Raw genomic sequence first — 25,872 nt, 5'->3', positions numbered from 1 at the left:
TAATTGTTCATTGCAGTAGGTCCAAAAATTTGCTTTCACCTTTTCCCTGCAGCAGCTCCTGCTCATGTCCATTAATTTGATCAGGTCCTCCACCAAAAAGTAAAAGCTGCAGTAGATGCACAGTTCCATTTGCGCTGTGCTCACATATCTTTGAATTTAGAGAGGGGACACAGAAGGATACAAAGGGACAAAACAAAAACCTTTGCAGATCTTCCTGAAAAGTAAAAATGTATTTAGTTTAATGCAGACCACAAGCATTGAGGCAATGCATGCACACAGCTCGGATTACAAGCTTTATTTATTTATTTTTTCAACACTCATCACAAAGCAGACATGACGTATAAGAGGATGTTATGTAATTTTCATGCAGAAACGTCATTATGTATATGTTCCAAGAATCCTCTTAGTTTCCCATTCAGCTCCATAAATTAGATCCCACCGGATATATAAGTGTATCTCCGGGACTGAGGCTTTAATGACGCAGCAGGTTTGACTCGGTGTTTGATGTAAAGTGGAAGCAGGGAGTGATTCAATGTAATTGGGTTACTTCTGTAGTGTAAAGAAGAAAACCAAGGTGATAATGGTGCCGAGGAAATGGAAGGGGAAGTCTGCTGTTGGGATGACACTACGTCCCAGTGCACTTTAGCCACTTTTGTGTGTAGTGTGTCTGTCTGTGTGTGTGTGTGTGTGTGTGTGTGTGTGTGTGTGTGTGTGTGTGTGTGTGTGTGTGTGTGTGTGAGCTATTCCTACATTTACCAAAATTACTTCAAAAGTGCCCAGAGGACAAGCATGAACTTGTTGTACTGTACTACTGTACTGTATGTGCTGCCGCTGGGAGCATTTGCGATGATGTGGAAAGAGATTTTCTTTAACAGTCACTGCACAATCATAAGGCATCACATTATGTGTAAATGACATACATTATCACATAGCCTGTTGACTCACTGAAGGATTTGTTTGTCTGTCTTTTCATAATGTAGAGCAGGAGTGTCCACACTTTTTTGAATGGGGGCCAGATTAGATCATATAAAAAATTCTTGGAGGCCAGCTGTGTCTTGCATCAAATAGGTTATTTAAGAAAGAAAAATCCCATACAAACGTGACTACTACGTTGTTGTTTCCAAAGCTTCTGAAAGCAGCAGTCCTCATATTGACTTTACACCTCTTTGCTGTGGCCATGTCCGCTACCTAGCAGGAAATGTCTGCTTGTTGACACCATTCTGTTTGCTTGATTATTGTCATTTTATGAAAACACATCAGTTCCGCGTGCATAGCTTCTACTTGATACATATCTAAAAATGTTGTGATTGTCCTGCCGTTGTGAGTTGAAGGGAGAAAATGCAAAATGATATTCCATTACTTACCAATATTACCAATATATAGAGTTCCCACAGTCATGGAAAACCTGAAAAAAAAACATGGAATTTCACAATCACATTTTCCAGGCCTGGAAAAGTCATGAAATTAGTAAAAAAAAAAAAAAATTAAAAGTTTTGGAAAAGTCATGGAATTTCTATTGTGTGTGTGATGAAATTGTCGGATGCTGATAACCTTCCAAGTAATCTAACAGCACATTTATTTTATGTAGCCCTTGAGGTAAAGTAGCTCTAATATGTGTCTGTGTGATGATTTGTTTACCATCATGCACATTTCTATACATTATGTATATATATATATATATATATATATATATATATATATATATATATATATATATATATATATATATATATATATATATATATTCAGTTGTAGGGCTTGTTAGTTTTAGTGGCTGCAGTTGGTAAAATAGCAGATGGAGTGGAAGAGGAGGAGAGGTTCTCACGAACACACACACACACGCTGTTTATCAAGAACAATACTACGTTAATACCTGCAAAGAGCTGATGCTTTGATGTAGCATCAGATAGAAGAGCAGCCCAGATTTTGTAATCTGCCCAGCGTGTTCATTCTCCAAAACCAAAAAGCCGTACTCAGCACTTCAACTCTGTGGAGTCAGCATTTATCCTCTCAAGCATTCTCAGTGGACTTTCCGATTTCAGATTAGAAGCACTGGAGTCATGTCTACTAAGACTTTTTTTTTTTTTTGATTTTCTGATCTCCAGAGCAGTCGTTTTCCATTTATTTCTCTGTGAATATGACCAACAATGTTTTTGACAAACAGCAATTCATGTGTTACATTTTTTTCCCCATAAAGTCTAACCTATTTTCACTTAGTTTATCCTCTCTTCTCCCATTGGGTCATTCATCTCTCTGTGTGCCAGGCTCAAACATTCACTTACCTTGAAACTGAAGTTCCTCAAAGTCTTTTAAATCCACATCTGATGTTGTCTTGCTGTTGTTTTATTCCTGTGGTGGGAAAGTGGCCACAGATCTTGCAGGCTTCTCTGGTCTGTTGCTGGGCCAGTTAGTTCTCCTGCTTGAGCTGACCATCTGTCAGTGATAATACGAGCCGCTGACAGTCACTGGTGTCTTTGTTTCTGGCCAGCACAGTGAATCAGTTTAACTCCGAATTATTTTTTAGCTGCGGTTCTGTTGTAACAATTGGCTTTTTTCAGCACCATTATTGTATAACTTTTATGTCTTTGTGATTGTGTATCTTTCTATTTAACATGCAGTTTCCAAAAGCACATCATTTTAACACGTTATATTCCAAACAAGTAAAGCAAGGGTTTTAAATATTATCCATAATATTTAACTAAGGAGCCCCAGAAGTCTTGAAAGATGATAGATTTATCCTTGTGTGGATATATCTAAGGGGCTCCAAATCAGGGGATTTTATAAATACATTTTATGAATTGCTTTTCTGAAATACATTTAATGTGTATATTTAGATTTGCATACATTTATTGCAGTAGGTGGCATATTTGCCAAAATACAAAATAAACAAAAACAAAAAAAGTGGAAAGTCTGTCATCTAATTTGAAGGCTCAGTAACCCTCTTTCTCTCTTTATGTGCAGGTGACTGGGACTGTCATTCTCTAGATCCTACAGTGTGGCATGTAAGTTTCAGCAGAACATGAAAGATTCAGAGCATCAGTGTGCTGCCTCCACCTTTTTTACTTACAGCAACATACATACACATTCAGGACATTTACCATTTCCTTCTCTTCTCCCCTCTCTGTTTACCTTCATTCTTCCCTACTGTCCTTCACATTGCTTGATAACTCCCCTTATAACTTTTTCTGTAGCATCCAGTTACATGGCAGCCGTCCAAAGAGGGTGACCACCTAATCGGACGCATCACGCTAAGCAAGAGGTCGGCGATGCCACGCGAGGCCGGCTCCCTCCTCGGCCTGAAAGTAAGCGAGGAGTCACTCACATTCAGACCTGGATCACACTTAATTCGTAAATTATTTGTTTTTTGTTTTAACTTCATTTGAGTGTCAAATGAGCTCACATTGGAAATATTGATGCTATGAAATTTCTGTGACGGCTGTGGCGTACTGTAACAAACACTTAGAAGTTCACACATAACACAAATGTGGGAAATATTGAACAACAGAGCAGGCATGGCAACGTGAACCTCTGTCCTGCTCTTTCTCCTCTGTGTGCAGGTGGTAGGAGGGAAGATGACAGAGACAGGGAGACTCGGGGCCTTCATCACCAAAGTCAAGAAAGGCAGCCTTGCAGATGTTGTGGGTCACCTACGAGCAGGTATTGTTTCTATGATGGAGCTACTGCTCTTCACTTGGTTGATTTTGGTTTAATAAAGAGGCTGGTTTTATAAGTCAAGCTAAAATTAAGAAATAGTGTATTTCCAGCAGACAAGGGCAGTTAACCAGCTGTGGACCGACACTGTCAGCCATTGCTCCATGGAGTGGTGAAGTTACAGAGCCGGGTTTCCACCAAACACTTTTAGTGTAGTACCCTCGGAAGCCATACGAACACGTACCTAATAGGGCTGTCCCAAATACTGTTTTTTGGGCTCTTGAGGTTCGTCATTAATTAACAGCGAATTATTGGTGCTTCGCCAAACCATAAGGTGAGTGAGGGAGAGACCGTGCGCTGTGAAGAGACCATGCACTTCAGGGATGAGGGAGAGATGCGATTCAGACCTCCAACAGCGTTTCAGGAGAGAGAGAGAGACGCCATGCTCCACGGAGCGTCAGTATTACATGAGAGCCCTGTAAGCCTCTGACTGCTTGTCAGCAGATGTGATACTTTATAGATGGTAAAGTTAAAACTCTGACAGTTATCAGGACAATAATGTGTTCAGTGTTCTAAACTGGTCTGTTAAATTTCGTTGTGGGTCTGAAATGGTGAGTGTTCACCTGCTCTGTGCTGCAGGACTGAGCTCCATTCAGAGTGAGCTGCAGGGGGGCTCATGCGCTCTGGTGCTGCTCACACTGATACAGACACTGAGAAAAAAAAAAAGAATATCTGAATGTCTAAATGTGTTGAAAACTGAGTACCTGCCCATTCAAGAAATACACAAATAGCTGAATATTTGGGTCCAGCCTAAGTACCTAAACTGTAGATTTGTTTCGTGTTTCCACCGAAGACAGTACTCTGAAGGCTGGGTTCTTCACCAGCAATGCAGAGGAACGTCGGCACCTTACTGATCATCAACGGAACGAGGCTGCATGCCAATATTTTAAAAAAAAGAAGTGACTAGAGTTTCTTTCACAATCGATGTGATATTTAAAAATAGTGGTTTGTGCATTGAGTCGTAGTTGAGTAAGAGTGATGAATCTCCCACGCTATACTATACTATTGGAAGGTATAAACTGCTTTTACAGTGCTGTTACAGTCGTTTCCCAACTATGATGATGGTGCAAGGGCACCAAAAGCACAGATGTGAAAGACCCAGAAACAAGAACCAATCAGAGCAGGCTTGTTTTGGAGGAGAGCTTAATGAAACAGCTGCTAAAACAGAGCATTTCAGACAGTGTGAATAATAGCATGTTTAAGAACACCATACAAGAAAAATAAAGAACTTTTTGAACTTTAAAGCGTGTAAATAGGTTAGCACTAGTAGATACTCCAAATAGAAATATAAAACTTAAAATGAGCCTTTAAAAATTCAGTTTGATTCTGTGTTAGTACCTGCTGTTCTAGTTGAATGTACTTTGAGATGAGCCTCAGGCTGATCATCATTATGTATGTCGGTCGTCTTGGTTCCAGGTGACGAGGTGCTGCAGTGGAATGGGAAGTCGTTGCCGGGAGCAACTAAGAAAGAAGTGTACAACATTATCCTTGAATCCAAGGCTGAACCCCAAGTGGAAATAGTTGTTTCAAGACCTATAGGGTAAGATTATCATCATCAACATGTGATAATGATCATTAAAGTACTTGAGTGATGGAATTGACAGATACTTTTGGTATGTCTCCTTCCTTTATTTTAAAGCTCTATCCACCGAATTATGTCCAAAAACTTCTTGAGAAAAGTGTATAGAGCATATCAGTAAGTAGAGATGATTTAATGGGTGGAGCCCCTTCCCCTCATGTCTTCCCCGAAATCCTGAGATCCGAGAGAAAGATCCCTTCTTCCAGCTCCTTTTTCTCTCCTCTGATACCCAACATGTTCAACATGTAAATGTGTATCTGGTTGACTGCTCGCTCTTCTTCTACCGTGCAACTGTCTGTTGACAAAAGTCTTTTACTCATTCATTTTTAAAAGATGAATGTACACTTAAGTCCTGACTGTGTAGTTACATGACAAGTATCTTTAGTGTGTATTCTGTATATTTGAAGTTAAAGAGTTCACTGACTCTTTTTTGCTTTTTACAGAGACATCCCCAGAATTCCAGAGTCATCCCACCCTCCTCTAGAATCTAGTAAGTGTCTACAGATGTTGTTACCATTGTTTACTGCTGTTGTAATTTGGAGAGAGAGAAATACAATTTTACATTTCAAAATTCCAAGTTGATTGTTGTGTTTTAGATTATTTATAATTGCAACTGTTGTTCTCTTCAACAGCAGGCTCCAGTTCTTTTGAGTCACAAAAGATGGACCGTCCCTCTATATCAGTGATGTCCCCTACCAGCCCCGGGACTCTCCGAGACCTTCCTCTGGTACTGCCTGGACAGCTCTCTGTGAGTATCTGAAAGATAAGCTACAGTATCGGGTTCATGTACATTCTTATATAGGTTGGAGTGCTTCTCTGGCTACATATTTTTTCCGAACCCAAAGAGCAGTAACTGAATCCGGCCTGAACGGGATACACATTCAGTTTTTTATGTCCAAAGCTCACCAGAGCCCAACGCTATTAATATAACATTACCGAAACACTCAGTTTTTCCCTGTCACCCTTATGTTGTTTCTATGGTTACTATGTTACTATGGTCTGCGTACAACTCAAAAGTTCTGTTCGCTGCAGCTACAAGCTGGAAAGGCCAGAATGTCCCGAGCCTCAAGTAATGTTAGGTGACATCCTCCATTATTAGCTAGCTACCATTAACTTACATCAGCTGCTGAAATAGCAGGTGGATATGTGTAACAAACCTGAGCACTGAAAAAGTAGTAGCTCAACACAGACAGTAAGTCCATCATTTTTAGGCAGAACCGGACCTGAACGTCATTTATAAATATTTGTCTGAGCCCAGCCCGACCAGTCTAATATAGAAATGGAAAGAAGCTAACTGTCCTCACATTATTACAGGTGAAGCTGTGGTACGACAAAGTGGGCCATCAGTTGATCGTCAACGTCCTTCAAGCCATAGACCTGCCACCCCGACCAGACGGACGACCTCGTAACCCATATGTCAAGATGTACTTCCTTCCCGATAGGAGGTGAGGTCATTGTATCCGTTTTGAAGGTCCATCTCAAAAATACAGTACATTAGTAATTTCACACATGACAAATGAGCATCAAACCAGCAGTAAGGAATATAATTAAATAAATATCCATCTGCTTTATCTTATAATTTTAGTGTGCAGCATAAAGATTTTCCAAGTATTTAATGCTAAATTTGCCATCGTCCACCCTCGCTGTTGTCTTTTAATGTCATTTTCAGAGACATGCTTTCCTCCTGTGATCTAAACTCTGTGTGTTCACGCCTTCGTTCTAGTGATAAGAGTAAACGACGGACTAAAACAGTGAAGAAGAGCGCTGAGCCCAAGTGGAACCAGACCTTCATATATTCCCACGTTCACCGACGGGATTTCAGAGAGCGCATGCTGGAGATCACAGTTTGGGACCAGCCCCGAGTCCAGGAGGAGGAGAGTGAATTCCTGGGAGAGGTGGGACACACGTAATATCTTTACTATAATATATAATGAACTAACAATTTCAAGATATTTTGCTGCTAAATTACCTGTGTTGTATGTGACATTTCAGCCCAGTCGCCAGAAGACAATGTTGTCACTGTACATTTCTGCTACATTAACCCTTTGAAACCTGAAGCAACATCACTTTTCTTGTTTTACTGTTAAACAAGTGTTTAACTCTTTGAACAAGCAAATTAAGCAAATTGGTTTGATTTCTTTCAAAAACATGAAATAAAGAGGTAATGAGCAACTTGATAAGAAATGTTCCACAAATTACAGGAAATTAATAAATTTAGAAAAATATTTTTTTTAAAGCTGGGGAAAAGAGTAAAAAAGATTAAAGCTAGAGAAAAACAATTTTGATTATTATCATAATTAGATATTTAACGTTATGTTGGAGAATCAACATTTTTTTAAGCACTTTTTCAAAGGTTATTTTTAAGCTTTCTTTTTTGTTTCATGTTTACTCATTTTCAGGTAATTTCCTTGTACTTTTTCTGCCAATTTTTGGCTCATTTCTTTTTTTGTTGCTCATTGCCTTTTTTCACATTTTTGAAAGAAATAAAGCCCATTAGCTCATGTTTCAAGGGGTTAAAATTTTATATTTTAAACATATATCAATGTTTCTTGGGTGACGTAGTGTTAAAGGTGACTCTGTCATCGGGAGGTGGGGGGGGTGGTGGATGGGGCATCATCAGGTGAGACGCCTGCCAAGCTTTGGACTACTGTTTACGACTAGTGAAAAACATAGCTATTTATGATTTAGTGAGTCATTGCTGGTTTTCCAGCTGCTTTTTAGGCACCAAACATAGGTGTTTTGCAGTGAGCTGTTTCCTGTTTCCAATGGCTTTTTGAGCACAAAAAGCAGTTGTTTTTTACTCCTGTTTTTTCTTGAACTGTGCCCTCTACACTGTCTATTTCAACTCAGACGGTTTGTCTTTTGCTCACTCATCTGCCTCTTCCATCCTTTTCCGTCTCTGTCTTCTCTCAGATCCTGATCGAGTTGGAGACGGCTTTGCTGGATGACATTCCTCATTGGTATAAACTCCAAACACATGACATGTCTTCAATACCTCTGCCCCAGCCCTCCCCGTACCTCCCACGCAGACATGTCCATGGAGACAGCCCCAGCAAGAAGCTACAGAGTATGTCCGCTTATATTCAGTATATTTCAGGCTGTGTGTATATAAATATGTGTGTGTGATTTAATCCCTGTTTGTGTGCCTGAGTGTGTGGTTGCTAACCTTTCCTTTACTGAGCTTTCTCTTTTGTGTCTCTCAGTGTGGGAAACTGACAACAGAACCTCTCAACCTTACTCTGTCCTGTCTGTGTGTGTTGTGTGTGTGTGTGTGTGCACATGTGCAGGGTCTCATCGCATCATTGATACAGAGTTTGATGATGGTTTGATGGTAGTGACTAAAGGTGGGTGGGGGGCATGGTTACTGAGAATTTCCTTGTATTAGCCTGAAGGCGTCCAGCACTGGGTGAGAGAGCATCTTCTTTGCATCCTCGCTCCATCTATTCTTCCCAAAAACCTTCCAGCCTCCGTTTGGCTCCACTGTATGTTTTAGTACAAATTGCACCCCAAATTAAAGTAATTAATCTTTGCTGTATCAGCAAAAGGCAACACTCCAAAAACTTTTGCAATTCATCATATTGCTACTGGACTGCAGATTTTGGATTGCAGTTTTTCAGTGTGCAGCCTTTGTAGTGCTGCAGTTTAGCAGCATACTGTACTTCGCTGAGGCTGCAGTGAACAGTTTCTCCTCTTCTGCTGGGCCGTAGAAACACCGGAGCACAGAGTGCATGTTAGACCGTAGAGCTACAGTTGTTCACTGCCATTCCACTGAGTATCCGCCATTCTCCTGCATGCTTCGAGTCCTGCCCAGACTTCACTGAAAGGACACTGAACATGCACAGTAGAAGCTGAATTTGTGTTATTTTGGCCAATAGATTCGCTACAACTGCTTTGTTGTTGACTGTTTCTGCTGTGGCTTAACTTCCTGTCAGATAAATATGGACTTGGTGTAAATATTAACCTTTTTTGGTTTATTTTGGCCTTTCTTAAGTGCCAGATGGTTTGCCACATGAGGAAGTTAAGTGAGTGTAAGAGAGAGCCACAATACCTCGGACTTATGACTACCATATATTAAAAGACATTGAAAAGACTTCCTCTCACATTCTCACATATAAAGACAATGTGAGTCACACAGTATTGAGATTTTTTGCAAAAACTGGGGATCTTGCAAAAGGTGACTCTACTCTTTGCAAAACTACAAAATCAAAACACTTACTAATTGCTGTTGCAGGACAAAACATGCCATAGTTGCTCAGTTCATCCATAACTGACCATGAATCCAAATTGGAGTTCATTGTAGCTGCAGATTATGTTCGCACTTTTCTAAAAAATGTAAACTATATATTCTGCTCGATGTGTGTGACAGAATTTTGACTTGGGAAATGTATGTGTCTCACCATATTGTATCCTGGGAGGTGTAGTTGTGCTCATCTTTTGTACATTTTCAGACAGTTTAATGTGGGTCCAAGCCTTGGAAGTGTTTCTAACTTTGTCTTTGCGGACAACAAATTGCGCATTGACACTGGAAAACCCGAAAACCTAAAATATCTTCTCACACTTTGCAGTTCTACTGCATTTTTATGTAGCTAAGTCTACATGTCTGTAGATTTATATGTCAGATGAAAATAAAGTAAAGACAAGTTATTTAAATATAGATTAATTTGTTGTATTATCTGTATTGTTATATATCTTGTTGAATATATATGACCTGTTTTCTGTAGCTGTAGTGATTAAGTATTTCTGGGGGGTTAAAACTCTTAACTCTCATCTCATATGGCACTCCATGCAGGTTAAAACAAAAACTAAGAGATGCAAATCTCACTGATCTCAGGTCTGACAGAGACGTTACAGAAACAGTCATCTCCTCAGGCTAGCTCACGAGACCAGCTAACCTGTTTGCTAGCTGGTCCATTTCCTGTAAAACATCCTGACGTGATGTTCTACAGTCTGTCAGAGAATGGTTTCTGTAGCGGTAGACAACTGGTGCATCCTTATCTAAGGACACACAACTAATGCCTGGATGTGTGTGTGTTTCTGTGTGTTTCTATGTGTGTATCCATGAACCAACAAAAATATTTGTATGAATGTGGGCGTGTGTGTGAACTTTTTGCCCTCGTGTGTGGGATGTATCTGTGTGTTTGTGTAGGTGCCGAGCGAAACTCCAGGGACAGAGAGCGGGGCAGCACGTTGGCTGTGCCTGAGCAGCAGCGGCCCGTCCAGCACCGCTCCCGTTCAGTGTCTCCTCACAGAGAGGACTCCTGCAGGGCTCGGTCACGGCCCGCACATGTGCCCATGCAAAGGTCAGCAACACCTGCCAGAGTGACTTGTTACTTGTGGTGACACTATTCAGCATCAGTCAGTATCTGAAAGGTAGTCAGTAGGTTACTCAGATGTTTTTATTCTAATAATATTGTCACACAGACTTTGCAGTCTTATTCTTGTTGAAAATCATGTTTTTAACCAGAGTGCAGACAGGAGCACCAGGGCATCCACATTGACCTTCATTCCTCTGAATCAAATTGCGTTGTTTTGTATTCATTCATATCACAGTCAGAATCAGAAATACTTTATTGATCCCTGGGGTGAAGTTGTGGTTCGCTACAGTCGCTCTGATGCCAAGCATGGAGAATAATAGAAAGTAGATACCAGTACAAGCATGAAATAAGTAAAATTATTAATTAGGAATACAGTAATAACAAGAAACAATTAGCACTAGTATGCGAATATTTAAAATGATTAATATGTATAATGTGCTGAGTGTGTAAAGTGTGTAAGAATATAAAACCATGAATCTTATGCTACAATTCAATGTATAAAAGAAGAATGTAAACAAGAATATATATATACACACACACACACACACACACACACACACAAGTAAGAATAATAATCAGAATATATATAATATAAAATAATATGTGTAACATGTTATATATAGCATACAGCACCTTAAAAAGCCCATTGCACATTTGAAATATTATAAATAAACTATGGAATTATAATTGAAGATGGGTGAATTAAGTCCATGTGCTCTGTCATGCATCTCAGAGGAATCAGTCTGTCACTGAATGTACCTCTGAGTCTGGCCAGCACATCATGGGATGGATGGGAGACATTTTCCAAGATGACATGTACCTTAGACAGCATCCTGCACCCATCAGTTCTGTATCAGATCAGACCAGGAGTGAGGGTGGACTTACAGAGTCATCAGAATCAATAACTGTGACAAAGATTCTTATCATTACTAAATAAAAACCATAAATTCATGTTTTTGATGTTATCAGGAGTCTGGATGAGATTCACCAGAACCGTCACCACTCCCACTCCCCGTCCCGCTACCACGACTCCCACTTAGAGCACCAACGCTCTGGGGACTCGGACTACGAGTACTCTGAGGACAGGTAACCTGTTGCTGGGATCTGTGGGGATCATCGCGGGTGTGTGTGGGGGGGTTATAACAGTGTGTTTTATTAAACTTCTTACATATAAAAATTATGTTGAAGAACAAAATGCACACACATCGGATTAGTGCTTATACGCAGTAAATGAGCAATGATTCAAAAGCAGCTTTGGTCTCATCATGAAGAGATGAAGTTCCAAAATGTGCTCATGCAGCCTTGACACGCTTATATTTACTTGAATTCTATAGAGGTTGACTCATGTTTCAGTTAAAGCTACAGTTGGTAACTTAAAAAAACAAAAAAAAATTTTGTCATACAGTATTTGTGCAAACTGTCCCTGTATCCACACAGTAGTACATGAGACTATAGTCTTTAAAAAAAACATCTTGTCTCCCCTCTCAGAAGTTTTCTCCAGCTGGTGGGCGATGCTTTGTTTTGATTTGACAGTTTTCAACATGGCATGTTAATCACATACTTTCTAATTTTACAGCTAAACAGCACACTATAATATATTACCAGAAACATTTAGACAAGAAATAGGCAATATAGTAACAGAATCTTGATTCATATTTGATCAGCGCCGCCGAGTTTGACAATTTGGCTGCAGTTCACAAGCACTGATTCACATCCGGCCTGGTCACGGACTGGCCTGGTCAGTCATCAGATGTTGATATTTAATTAGACTTGGGTTGTGACACCAAGTGAGAGAAATTCAATTTCAGAACAACATCAAATGCCACCAAAATTTGACGTAGAATACTGGACAACAAATTCTGCTGATATTGAGTTGTGTTGTCTAAAGTTACCAAAACCAGTGTCCTCCAAACATAAGATGTAACATGTAACATAATAACATGTAATATTAATGTCCACACAACGTCGTTAGATGTTTAAAATATCATCATCCTGATTTTCATTCTAAACAAAATTAATCCTGTCTGATGTAAGAGTCCAATGTCTCTCTTGAGACTTGAGCTGGATGATTGACATCTGGATGATTGACAGCTGTGTTAGAGTCTCCTCGGCTCTGATTGGTTGTTTTCATTCACAAGCAATTGATTTCTGCCAATGTCGAGGAGGAGGATGTGATATTTTTTTCCGCAGATTATCTGTCTTGTGCTACTGTGTGGATATTGCAATAGTTTATGCAAATATGACAAAACTTTCCCGTAAAAGTTACCAATACAGCTTAAATCAATGTGTGTAATGTGAAACTGATTTCTACTAATCCTACTAACAGTGTGAAACTAGTCATTGCAACATGAATGCAGACTTAATTGAAATCTCAGAATTATGATTTCCTGGTTTCTCTCATTCATAAATTCACTTTGCCTGTCTGAGTTGCCATCCTCTTCTGTTGTGTTTTTCTCGGGTTGTTTCTCATTTGTTCACCCATCGTCATGGCAATGACAGTGAGGTCCTGGAGATGCACAGGTCTATCCGAGGCGGGAGTGCTGAGTGCCTGCACACAAACAGGTAAAAATTAAAGAAAAAAAAAAAGACAACAACCACCATCCAGCTTTATTTGAGCAAAAGATGCCATTTTATCATCATTTCCATCCTCACTATACTTTAACAATCCCATTTTAACACATTTAATGTTGATATTACCAATGCAAACAGTGTGTTGGTTGGTTATGGACTGTAGCTATTGTATGTTTGCTTTTATGAAACCGCATGAATACAACATGCCACATCAGGATCAAGTAGTAGTAGAACACTCATAAAACCATGCCTGACTATTGTCTATCACTACAACACACACTCATAAAAACACACACAACACACTGATCACTGCGTGAGAGGATTACAGACCTGCTCGGTGGCTGACCTCAAAGACTGCAAAGCTCTTTTGATTAATTTCTTTCTTTTTTTTGCATTTGATGTGTTCACTCACAGCAGTTGTGTATTTTTTCCACTTTTTTTTTCTTGTCTTGCTTTACGGTGCATGATCTTCACTTGTACAACCAGGGGCATAGGTAGATACAGCAACACACTACCCCCCAAAATGCCCCTGTTAGTAAACGGTATCCATAAAGACATTTACAGGTAAGCGTTTGAACGTGAAAGGTAGTCTTGCATACCCTTCTCTGTGCCTCTCCAGCTTTCCCAGACTCATTTGTGGAGTTGGTGGGTCATTTAGTTGCAGCCGTTTTCTCTCAGTGCAATAAATGCCCATATGTCTCCCAGACCACTGTGCTGCTTGTGCTTGCTTTGGTCTCAGTGTGTGCCAAGAAGCTTTGTCATGGTGCCGCTTTAGCTAATTAAATGGTATGTGTTGCTTTTCCCTCTGTATTATGCAATCCTTTAAAGAACTGTGCTGGTACTATTTTATGTTGTAGACCATTAACTGTAAACTTCTGACCATTCAGACCAAACAACAAAAAACATGATCTCACATCAAATCAAGGGAGAAATCAGCATAAGTATAGAGCTTCTTCTTGAGCTCATAGCATTGTCGAGAAAGACGTTATTAATTCTAGAAGGAAAACATATTTGTACCCAATGTGTACTCCTTGGGGTGGGCAATATGGCCTTAAAATAATTTCACAATATTACTGGGTATTTTTGCAATAATTATATTCTTAATTATAAAAGAAAAATACAAAAAATATAAAAAATATTTTGTTATTTTTACAAGAACTTAAAATTGGAAAAAAAAATTATAGTTTGATTTGTTCAATTAAACATAATAGTTTGTCTTCCCACATTCTGTAAAAAAAATCAACAAAAATGAGCAAATTTGCTCTCTGCCGTGGTTGTTGTTGCCATGTGTAATGGTATGGCATTATTACGTTACGGCACACTGACTTGCAAAAAAAAAAAAAAGAACAACTGGAGCAGTTTCATTTGACTGAGATGATGCTGACTGATGATTCGAATCTCTGACTTTCAGGGGCCAGCCCAAAAAGCTTGTAAAGTTTAATGTCTTTGGTTTCACACATCTGAGGAAACTACCTCAGATTATGTTATTAGGGTTATCTTGGCTTTGGCTTGGACACTACCCATTCTTTATTCACAGCAGAAAGAGTTAAAAACTACAGTCATGGCGTTTGAAAGATGTTTATTAGTATAACTTTAGCATTATTCTAGTTGGATTATGGGGAGTTATTCCTCTAGGGACCAAAGTTTAGAAGACCTCAGCCTCTGCTACGCCGATTTTAATTATTCAGAACATATGGAATTGTTTGCAAATGGTCAGCATAATGTGAGAAATATACGAGTTGCAGTTAATGGGCTAAAACATGCAGAACCACCAGTATTGTGCTTTAATATATTTATCAGATGTTGATCCTGGCACATTAGTAAATATTAATGTGTTGCATACTCCTACTCGTGTTTTTTTCTATCTCTAAACCAGCATTATAAACACGTAATCATTATATTTATTGTAATGCCTCATAACTAGTAGACAGACAGATCTCCGGTGTAAGCAGTTTCCTCTATTTCTCTCTTTTCTGCTCTAATCCTTTTCATGGCAATCCTATGCATTTTATAGATCTACTGTGGCTTGGTTTCCTCGCCACGTGCCGCCTCGACGGCTTAAGATCCGTAGATTGTGTTATATAATCAGCATTACATGTAATCTCCACATATATGTGTGTGGGGTCAATCCACAGGGAGGGCACGAGGAACTATCTCGACACTCTTACATAATGAATTTCTCTCTCTGAGGTCAGAGACAGGAGGATGCAGTTCATCTTGTGTTTGTTGGGTGATTTGCTTTGTGTGGTGTTTCCGGGCTATTTTCTGAGAATACTCCTTTTTAAAAGCATTAACTGTGAACTGGGAGTTGAGAAGGAAATCATATTTTATGTTGCACCACAATGTGATGCTGCTTCTTTGTGTCCTTCTCATTTGCAAGACACTTGTGCTGTCTCCTCCCTCACTTTTTTTTGTCTTTGCTTATTTCTGTCAGTTGCATGTGTCATTTTTCTTTTGCTTTGCCTTCCTTTTCACGCGGGTCTTTCCCCACCTTTTCGTGGGCTTGGCTCTGACGTACAGCTCCACCCTCCCCGCATGCCTAAAGAGCAAGCCGCCCCACAGGCAGGAAGGGGGCAGCACCATGCCTCGTAGCATCCTTACACACCGTGTGCTCAGGTTCACTGATGAGGTCACGGTTAGGTAAGAACACTTAACACACCATCTCCTCCCTGCCTGGTGAGGCCGTCCTGATGACGTCAACATTATGTTTCACTCTCTGTATCAGTCTGGACTCTCTGCTGCCCAAAACACTTTCCAGAAATTAAAAATCCAATCTGGGCCAATCAGGGTTTCACACCGTAGTTGACAACATAAGCAGCCAAACAGGGACTGCGTTTTCGCTGATGAAGTAAATTCAGGCAGAATCTTCCCCGACAGGATTTGCCAATATGTGCACTGTTGTTTCACCACTGATTGCGCTACTGAAGGACCAGATACAAGAGGCGTCAAAGCTGTGGATCACGGCCATGCAGGTCGGTGTTCACAATGATCAGACATACAACTTAGACACTGCCAGCTGGTATTTGGCAGTCCAGAGGTAGCTGGTTGCTGAATGAGAATTGGCAAAATATAAATAACGCTATTGTATTGTAAAAAACCTTATGGAGATTGTTGCCGACGACGTACATGTCACATACAAATGGTAAATATAAATAAATAGTATTTTTTAGATCTACTGTTACTGCTGAGGGCCGGCATGTCCAAAGTTTGCCCCGGAGTCAATTGTGTCCCTAACACCAATTTAAAATCGCCCTTGGCTTAAATTTCAAAGTATGCAATACTGATTAATCAAGCTATATCACTGCATTTTTTTTCCTGTACCTCACAATGGTAGAACGATCGCACAGTTTGTAGACAAGCGTCAAGTAGGTAACTACGCAGGCAGATGATGTGTTTTTCATGAATAGTAAACAAGTAAACTTGAGGAGTATTTTACCTGGTTATGGTTACAGTAGACATTTTCTGCTAAGTAGCAGACATGGCCACAGCAAAGAGCCGTAAAATCGACAGTGAGGACTCAGGCTTTCAGGCACAGTGAAAGGTTGATACTTTTTCACTAACTTCAAACAGTTGAATTTGTCTCATTTATATGAGATTTTTTTCATTTTTATTTTAAAATAACCCATTTCATGCAAGAAACCGCTGGCCCCGAGGTATTTTTCATATTATTTAAACTGGCCCCCATTCAAAAAAGTTTGGATACCCCTGGTCTAACATAACAATGTATTTTTGTAGTAGAGTCTAATGCTCCTGCCCACTGAAAGTGTTTTGGTCGGCAGCCAGGCCCCCAGGTAGCGCACCAAGCTTTGAAGCCAGTTTTTGCAGTGGCCAAACAGTGGTACTGCCATTTCCAGGTTTTGTCACATAATGCCATTGAACCCAAAAAGTCTTTTCACATTGCCTTACATTGTGAGAAGTGGATAATGTTTTTTTAGAGTGCCCGCACAATGACTCATTTCCCAGAATTTAATCTATTTGGACTGATAACATTTGAAAAAGTATTTTATTCCCATTCAAGTTAGCAGAATGCTAAACCGGAAGTTAGCCACTCTGCCAACTTGGCCAAAGTGCACCTGCTCTAATGGCACAATGATGCAGAAGCAGCACTGATCATCCAGGTTATACTATACCACTGAAATAGCGCTTTTTTGGCTTCATGCACCACTGAGCAGCCTTTAATGCTGTATCCAGGTCTATCAGGTATATCTATGGCGGCAGTGACTGATCCAGAAAGCGAAACAGAAAGTCGAGCTCACATCATCAGCATGGTCTTACTACACTATCTCCTCCCTCCACTCATAACCTTTTCTTTTTCCCTTTTTTTTCGGATGACAACGCATAGCAGAGGCTTAAGCATGTCCTGGCAGAGCATTAAACAAACACTAAACTCCTAAGCCCTTGTTGCCATCCGTGTGAGGCATTTGGCCTGAAAACATTATGTGCAATGTCATGCGATGACACGGAGCCAACCATCTGTTGAAAGTTGTCACGGTGCAGCATGACGTGACAAACATACAGCTGTGAGCGTATGCAGCGCCGTGTAAACGTGAACACTGGCTGCTTCTCTCCTCCTCACTCATTCACCCCCTCACACAAACACACTGCGAGCAGTCCCCGATCCCACTTAGACCTGGTTCCCATGGCAACTCACCAACCTTCCATCTGAGTGGTCTCACAGTGTATGGCCGCGAGGAATGACTGGCTATGATAAATGGAGATACAGCATCAGAGCCATTACATGTTACTGCACTGTCTGATGGCCTTTCTTATTCTCTCTGTCTCACCCTCCTTCCCTGCATTTCCTTTTTCTCAACTTTTCTTCACATTTTCCTCCTTTCTCTCACTTTCTCTGTCTTTTGTCTGCCTCCGACTCATCACCCTTTTGTTCTTTCACATTTTTCACAATCTCTCCTTCCCGACGCCTCTGCTCACATCCTCTGTCCTTGTACATCTTGTCTCCATCTCTATTTCTTTCTCTTCTTTGTGTCTCTCTCTGCTGCCATGTTGTGGCGGTGCAGCGACCTGCAGCCGTCGTTGGACAGAGTGAGGAGTGCCAGCACCACTTGTCTGAGACCAGATAACAACTTTCACTCCCCTGAAAGAGACAGGTATAGAAAGAAACTGAACACACATTAAACCACACATTTTGAATTTAGTTTGCACAAGATTATTCTATTTTTTTTTCCAAAGATAAATACAGAAAGGATCATCGTACTCATCAGTGACAGCTTTCGCATCAGTTTTTCTGGACTGCATGATTTAATCATCCAACATTTGGGTTTAAGACGCTGCATGTCTTCATGCCAGTTCATGCCATGTGTCCCTTTCATACATAAAGGAATTTGATATTGCACAACTGCTGTTTAAATTGAGTTGTTTTGAAGAGTCTTTCATTATCTTAGCATTCTGCACAGAATACTTAGCAGAGACAGAAAAGTTAGAGCCAGAAATGTGTATAGTCTTAGATGTAAGCCAATAGCCAAAATAAATGTTTGCATTGTATGTTTCTGCAAACCACATATATTTTAAATTTCTAAATTTAATATGTAAAATACATATGTTTCATAAGTAGCAGATATGTTGGTATTTTACATAACAATTTTCTGTTGTGACACCACTGCATTTGACTTGTGGTTAAGTTTAGGCACAAAACCCACTTGGTTAGGGCTAGGAAAACATGTTTTTCAAACATGGTCACCTCAAATATGGCTGGAAATATACCAATGTCTTGTTAAAAAATACCTTTCTTTGTTGCCGCAAACACAGCTTCAAATGTTCTGACGTCTCTTTGAAAAAAGAAACCCAAAAACACATTTTCTTGCCACAAACACAGCTGGAAATGGCTTGACGTCTTTTTAAAAATACCTGGTTTAGTCACCACAAACATGGCTGGAATTGTCTCCAGTTAGAAATACTTTCTCACCACACATTAAAGATTTTTTTTTTTTTTTGGCACAAATGAGTGGAAATTTCCCATATGTTTATTTATTTATTTTAAAGACCTATTTTTGTCTCGACAAACATGGTTTGGAATGTCCCAAAATCTTGTTAAAAACTACCATGTTTTGCCATCGCAAACATGGCTGGGAATGTCACTGTTTTCCAACGGTGGTTGGCTGTTTGGCAGCTGCTCGCCAAGGTGTCGTGCCGTCGACCATTTCCCCTCATCTTGATTGAAAAACTTGGAACTGTGCCACTTTAGAAATGTCGATCTGATGCGTATGAAGAGTACAAATGAAACATCAGTTTTCTGCAGAAACTTGTAATGCCAACATTTTATTTTGGTGACAGGGCTGTTAAATGAAAAGTTTAATACTCCTCAAGTTTGCGCAGAAAATATCAAACTGCAGCCAACTGCTAGTTAGCTTAGCACAAAGACTGGTGACAAAGGAAAACAGCGAGCCTGTCTCTGTCCAAAAGTAACAGAAAAAAGCTTGTAATTTTACACTTAAAACATAGATATGCTTGAAGGCGGATTTTGTTACCCTCAGACAAAACCAGGTCCCCCCTTTTTTTTACATTTATATGCTTAGCTAAACTAACTCGAGATTACGTTACCATTACGTTAATTAAATGCCAGTATAGTCACCACTTTGTACAGTAAGTGATTGTAATGCTCAGATTTCTAACGGAAACCTGAAATGAACGATGAATCAAATCAAACTGAATCTTTTGACTGTTACTTTGCTATAAAATTTACAGAGAATTCACTGTTTCAAAGCCTTTAATGTCCCTTTACTCACTAACAACCTCTCCTGGTGTTCCTACCTTGCGTTGCTCCTCCATCCATCCCTCCGCCCCTCTAGGTGCTCCAACTCTTTGCCCCGAAAGACTCTCCCCAGCCCCAGGATCTTAGTAGAACATGTGGTCCCTGAGGAAGACAGGTATACCAGGCCTGCCCCCTCCTGCTGTCCTCAACTCCTAAAACCCTGAACGCTACAGCTCTGCTTGCCTGCTTTGAAGCCTATCCTATAGCCTAAAGCTCGTTCTGTAGCATTGCATAGATCTTGGGTCTTTCCCTTTTCCTGTAAATATTTGTGTCTTAGGCTGTGTAATCCCTTCACCTGCCCTTTCTGCTGAGCGCCTGCTCTGAATTTCCCCACCTCTATGGCTTTAAAGTGCTTTCTTCTCTTTAACACTGCTGCTGGTGAGAAAACAGCACACAGTGTGTGCAATTCTCAACTATATGGCTTTTACAAACCACAAAACCCATAAAATCTCAGCTTCAGCTTTTACATTCTGCCCAACACATCAGTCAATGTTCATTTTTGCCATTCTGTGGGTCGTCATTCTCCATATCCTGTTTGTTTTTCTTCCTCTCTCTCTCTCTCTGTGGTGGCTGTTTGCCGAAACAGGCAGTGTAGCAATTCATCAAGTCCAAACTGTCAAAGGGGCAGCAAAAAAAGCCTGGAGGGGGACAGGTAAGATCATTCATCCATTCATTTACTCACTCACCTTATTTAATCTCTTCTCATTACTGTCACTTCTTTTTTGCTCTCTGGTCAGATGATATCTGTCAGTTGTGACTGCGTGTCAAAGCTTGATTTTTCTTACATTTTGTGAAGTCATGGCTTGTGTAATACATATTAAAAAAATACTACCTTAAAGGCAAACAAAGGCCTTTAAAATATATACATATATATACATACACAGATTATATTCAGGAGGCTATATGACATGATAGGAAATGTACTACAACCTTCTCATCAATGCACATTTTGCCAGAGCGTGCCGTGTAACCACTAGGTGGCAGCGTCATCACGGTAAAAAGAAGCTGCCTTCCAGTGGCAATTTGAATAAAGTACATATTTAAAACATTTGCAATATAAATAAACATGCTGTCACTTTCACAAGTGATTATATGTCAACATTGAACACTTATAAGACAGGGAAACTTTGTCCAATCTGTCTTCTGTCTTCCAGGCGTTATAGTTCATGCATTCAGAGCTGAGATATCTAATGGAACGGAGTAACCCGTGACAAGATTTTAGTACATCTCATCCGTGCTCTACTTGGTCACCAGAGGTCTAACATTAGTGCTGTATAAGCTGTAGCTAGCATTATATTATTGTCTTGTTAGCTAGTTATCAAAAACGTAATGTACCTGGCGTGCCTGTTGCTGCTAGCTTGTAGCCGCAATTGTCGTGTGGGCGACGGGATGACGGTCACGCCATGTACTGAAATCCTGTCGTATTAGTCCGTTCCATTGGATTTCTTACTCTTCTTACTTCTTCTTTACTTTTAAAAACTGTTTTTTTCCCCGTGTTTATGACCATCAGCTGACACTTTGTACATTTCTAGGAATCATAGCGCAGAAGATGCAGTTGTAACATTGATCCACCCTAATATTAAAGCATTTAGACATAAACTTCAACCACAGCAAGACCAGCCCTGTTGCCAGAAGAAAATGTTGGCATTGTATGATTGTATGCTTCATGAATCATCGATACGTTATATTTGCACATTTCCTCCATATCAGTGTTTCTTAAGTGACGTGGTACATGAGCGGAGGTGGAGGAGATGGTGGATGATGTGACACCCACGCCAGATGCCTGCCAAGCTACAGATCACTGTTCAAGACCAAAAAACAACAAAACTAGTTGTGTTTTAGTGAGTCATTGCTTTGTTTTCAGCTACTTTTTAGGTACTAAACGTGGGTGTTTTGTAGCAACCAGTCGCTGGTTTTCCAGCAGGAATAGTGCCATGAAAAATGGGCATTTTAAGCCAAAGGTTGATCTTTTTCCTAACTATAACCAAGTCGTTTTTGTGCCTAAGCATTAACGCACTTTGACCACAGTATTGTTGAAATGTAACGATTCTGGATAACGGACAAACATATCCGTGGTTTGCAGAAACGTGCATTACCAACATTTATTCTGGCATTTGGGTTGCAACAAAGCTTGATATATTTCCTTGTATGTAAGTGCAGCAGCTGTATTTCATTAATGATTGTTTAAATTTACCATAGTACCTGGCGTACACCGTCTGCACACTCTTTTCATTATGGACCTCATACACACAGAGCCGTAAAATGAGCATCATATGTAAGATTATTTTCATTTTGTTCAATTTTGCTACATTTTAAGGTTTTATGTTTTTATTTCTTTTTATTTGCTGATGGCAGTCGAATCCAGCCCACCTCAATCCTGAGGGGCAGTAGGGGGAGAGGGGGCCCGCTGAGGCCCTTTGGCCAGACAGTCCTGGCTGGGTCCTGCCCAAACTCACCACGGCTAGACAGGTGCATGCTACTGTCAGCGATACACTTCCACTCCCCTGTGTGTTGATTTCCTCTGTGGAAATGGGAACCGTATGCACAGGTCCCACATGTAAATCTCATGGATTCAAGACGTCTAAATAATGTTATAGTTTCTTCCAAGAATTAACTATTAACAGCAACAGCATCACAATAGCTGAGGAAGACATGTTAATAACTTATTGTTCAACTGTGTTTTTGTAGTTAAGTGTGTATGTAGTAAATTCAGTGTACCATCGGGTATGAAGCTGTGTGTTAGTAAGAATTTGTTGTATAAACGTATCAACTGGGATATATGGAAATACTGAGATACTGTGCATACGGTTTGTAGACACGCTCAGTGTTTCTTCCTCTATTTCTCCTTTACTGGTGATTCTGACCAATTCCCTTCCTAATGTGACCTTTGACCTTTAATGCTGGCCATCACTTCATTAGTCAATTTTTCTCTGTGATGCAGTTTTGGGTTTCACTTCAATTAGTGATTCATCTTCAATAGCCAGACTTATCTTGCACCGTGCCAGCACTGGAGGAACGTCTGGCCGAACCCATCATGAATTTGCACTAAGTGAAGAAAACTGTCAGGATGGTATGTGCATCTTTAAACTAATCACAATCGTCTTGGGTGGCGATAGACTCAGGATGCAGTGATGGTGCTCTTGTAAGATAATGTCGAGAGGTAACTTGTTTTTGAGGAACATTTGCTTGTGGGAAAGCGAGCCCTGCCATTGAAATGGCTAAATCCCTGCAAAAGGGATTAAAACATTTAAAGTGATACTTTGTCAATTTTCAACCAGCTTTGAACCAAAACAATGTCGGTAGCATGTGCAGATAAATTGTGATAAACTTTCATCCATCTAGCCTGGATATCTCTCCTCGACCCCTGGCAAAACTCCCCCAAATGATATAAATTATGTCAATGCATTTTCGTATTGCCCGCCTCCAGCTGCCGCCTCAAAATATACAGCTCATTGAGAGACACACCTGCCCTTCTCTCTGTCTCTCTCTCTCTCTCAAACTCTGACTGAAATCCTATCAAACAGTAAAACTAGGCTGTGCTGATTGAATATAAATCAAGGTCACGTTACTGCACTGCGTATTTCTCGCCTAAAATGTTTTCCAGAAGCGTATTTTAATGCCTCATTTTGCCATAATGGTGAGGGTTGGTAAACAGGAAGTAGGCGCAACACTGCTTCTTTCACAGTAAAAATAAATCCCGAAAAAACACAGATCAAACGGTAAAACTAACCAGTGCTGATCAAGTATAAACCAAGATTCTGTTACTGCATTTTCCTCGCTTCACGTATTTTTTAGAAACATGTTTTAGCTTACTGTTTAACTGTAATACGAGAATGCCAGCTGCCATCGTTTCACTAAGACGTCACCCACCAGCGGGAACATCTGTTAAGGGGGGATGCATTCTGGTAGTTGTAGGTTTTGAGCAAAAATGTCCTACTTCTCAGTTTTTGTCTGGTCATGTAGCACCAATTTCAAAAGTGTTTGCGTCTTTTTACTGCAGAGATGTTTTTGTGTGCAGGCTGCCAGCTGGGCAGTTATTTCACACACAGTGATAAAACAAATTGTGGAGACAGGTCTGGCTATGCAAGAGCAGTTAAACGCAGCAACAGATTTTGACAACTGTAACATGCAGATAGTGAAAGCAGACTTCTTTCTGAAGTAAGCAGCCAGTGGTTCTTATACCAGCTGTATACATTCTGCAAATCAGACCAATTAGTGATGAACACAGTTATAATTATGTCCTTTTTTTTACCTCCTCTCCTGTCTTCTTGTGTCTTTATGTTCCTGCCTGTCAGAGCACACCCTCATGGCAGCCCCTCCTCTCCAACGGGGACTCCCTCATCAGGTCGCAGGGGCAGGCAGCTGCCTCAGCTCCCTGCAAAAAGCAGCAGTATTGAGCAAGGTATGTTGTCTTTAGTGATGAAGGTTTGACCTCAGGAGGCAATAGAGTCATGGGTGATGGATCGTGTCAGCACATAACAGTGTAATGCCATGTTAGTCACTGAAATTTTCATTTAGTTCAACTGAAAGAGACACGAACCTCAAAAATAGATACAACGTGCCAAGAGGAGAGGTCTATATTTTTTTTCCTCTGAGTAGTCTGTCAGTGTTTGGCAGGGCAGCCTATCAGTATGCAAATGCACAACAAGGTGCAAAACTAAAGGCAAAAAAAAAGAAAATTTGGCCAACACATTTTTTGTCTGACCCTCCTACAGTAGCATCCATCATGAGGGCACTTGATGTGTAATGAGTACACATTATGCTCCACCTAGTGTCAGAAACCAGATCCTGCACCCTCAAGATTCATCCTGTATTCTCTTTTATTGGAAATTAGGGATTTCTTTTTCCTAGTTTTCTTTCACCACCTATCTCTTTTTGTTTTTATGTTTTTAACAGAGTCCTAAAAGGCATTGAACTCGTGAATCTAAAAATAAGGCCTTAATTGGTAGTAAAATGTTTTAAATAGAACTTTAAGAAGTCTTAAAAATGCTCAGACATGGGAAATTGGATTTTATGAATCATTTTTTCAGATGTTGCATTGTGAAATTTCTAGATAACTGATAACATATTTTATTATCATTATGACTATTATTTTAAATATATAAAAATCTGCCATAGTCCTCAGTCATGTTTTATGTTGCAGTAAATATTTAGGCAAAATTGTGCCTAACCTTGAGTAATTGATGATGCTTATGTTTTTTTGGGAAATTGGTCTTAAATTTAATTCCGTTAAATTAAACTTAAGTGGCATTAAAAAACCCTTAAAAACTTTTAAATCTAACTTGCCCTAAGCTGTTTGAACCCTGTTTTTATCTCACCTTTTTTCTTGCTCTCTTTTTGTCTCAGCCCTTGCGGTAGAGGAGCGAGCCCGACAGCTGCAGAAAGTACATTCCTACCGGCCTTCAGCCTCCCACGACCCTGAGACGGACCTCAAGACCAAACGGGAGGTCAGCATCTACGTTTTACAGTCATTCCTCCGATCCGCTTCTTCTCCTCATGCACTCTATAAATAATATATACAGCATGTCTATTTCTTTATCTTCAACTTAAGGAAAATCTGTTTTTTTTTTTGCCCACCCCTTCGTCTCTGTCTGTAGATGTACGCAGAAAAGGGGCGAAGCAGCGACAACATGTCGGCCAGATCGTCAGAAAGCGATATAAGCGATGTGTCGGCCCTCTCCCGTGCCAGCAGTGCCTCCCGCCTCAGTAGCACCAGCTACATGTCTATCCAATCAGAACGACCCGGAGGACGACTCAGGTCAGTCCTCGTTGGTCAGCTGTTCAGTTTAAATGAAAAGATGGTTTTTAGTCAATTCATTCGTCTACACATGGTCGATTCACCCTTCCTGAAATAAGCCTTGAAGTTTGGGTAATTGGAGGTTTTATGTTACTTGCATGCTAATTATTGTGTGTCTTTCTGTTTTATT

At 40.2% G+C, this 25,872-nt stretch overlaps 1 protein-coding gene across 23 annotated transcripts in view; it reads left to right on the top strand.

Annotated features, from left to right (window-relative positions):
- LOC121941544 (regulating synaptic membrane exocytosis protein 1) overlaps window positions 1–25,872 on the top strand; it is an 86,536-nt gene that overhangs the window by 46,378 nt on the left and 14,286 nt on the right. For 5 of the 23 annotated variants that reach the window (XM_088072659.1, XM_088072656.1, XM_088072676.1 and 2 more), the window contains 23 exons: window positions 2,962–3,002; window positions 3,192–3,302; window positions 3,558–3,657; window positions 5,128–5,251; window positions 5,351–5,407; window positions 5,734–5,780; window positions 5,923–6,038; window positions 6,605–6,735; window positions 7,014–7,185; window positions 8,204–8,357; window positions 8,578–8,634; window positions 10,437–10,590; window positions 11,575–11,691; window positions 13,105–13,167; window positions 13,663–13,740; window positions 15,697–15,816; window positions 18,195–18,284; window positions 19,983–20,060; window positions 20,532–20,597; window positions 22,301–22,414; window positions 24,241–24,347; window positions 25,292–25,392; window positions 25,543–25,703. In XM_088072659.1, coding sequence (XP_087928785.1) covers window positions 2,962–3,002; window positions 3,192–3,302; window positions 3,558–3,657; window positions 5,128–5,251; window positions 5,351–5,407; window positions 5,734–5,780; window positions 5,923–6,038; window positions 6,605–6,735; window positions 7,014–7,185; window positions 8,204–8,357; window positions 8,578–8,634; window positions 10,437–10,590; window positions 11,575–11,691; window positions 13,105–13,167; window positions 13,663–13,740; window positions 15,697–15,816; window positions 18,195–18,284; window positions 19,983–20,060; window positions 20,532–20,597; window positions 22,301–22,414; window positions 24,241–24,347; window positions 25,292–25,392; window positions 25,543–25,703 — 2,359 coding nt within the window. The remainder of the gene's footprint in view (window positions 1–2,961; window positions 3,003–3,191; window positions 3,303–3,557; window positions 3,658–5,127; window positions 5,252–5,350; window positions 5,408–5,733; window positions 5,781–5,922; window positions 6,039–6,604; window positions 6,736–7,013; window positions 7,186–8,203; window positions 8,358–8,577; window positions 8,635–10,436; window positions 10,591–11,574; window positions 11,692–13,104; window positions 13,168–13,662; window positions 13,741–15,696; window positions 15,817–18,194; window positions 18,285–19,982; window positions 20,061–20,531; window positions 20,598–22,300; window positions 22,415–24,240; window positions 24,348–25,291; window positions 25,393–25,542; window positions 25,704–25,872) is intronic. The other 18 variants (XM_088072660.1, XM_088072683.1, XM_088072663.1 and 15 more) reach the window with 17 other exon arrangements.

This window comes from Plectropomus leopardus, chromosome 3 (genome assembly GCF_026936395.1).
Source record: "Plectropomus leopardus strain MGB_pleo_1.0 chromosome 3, ASM2693639v1, whole genome shotgun sequence".
NCBI lineage: Eukaryota > Metazoa > Chordata > Actinopteri > Perciformes > Serranidae > Plectropomus > Plectropomus leopardus.
The sequence above is the reverse complement of the archived record's forward strand: the minus strand, read 5'-3'. Positions and strand labels throughout refer to the sequence as shown.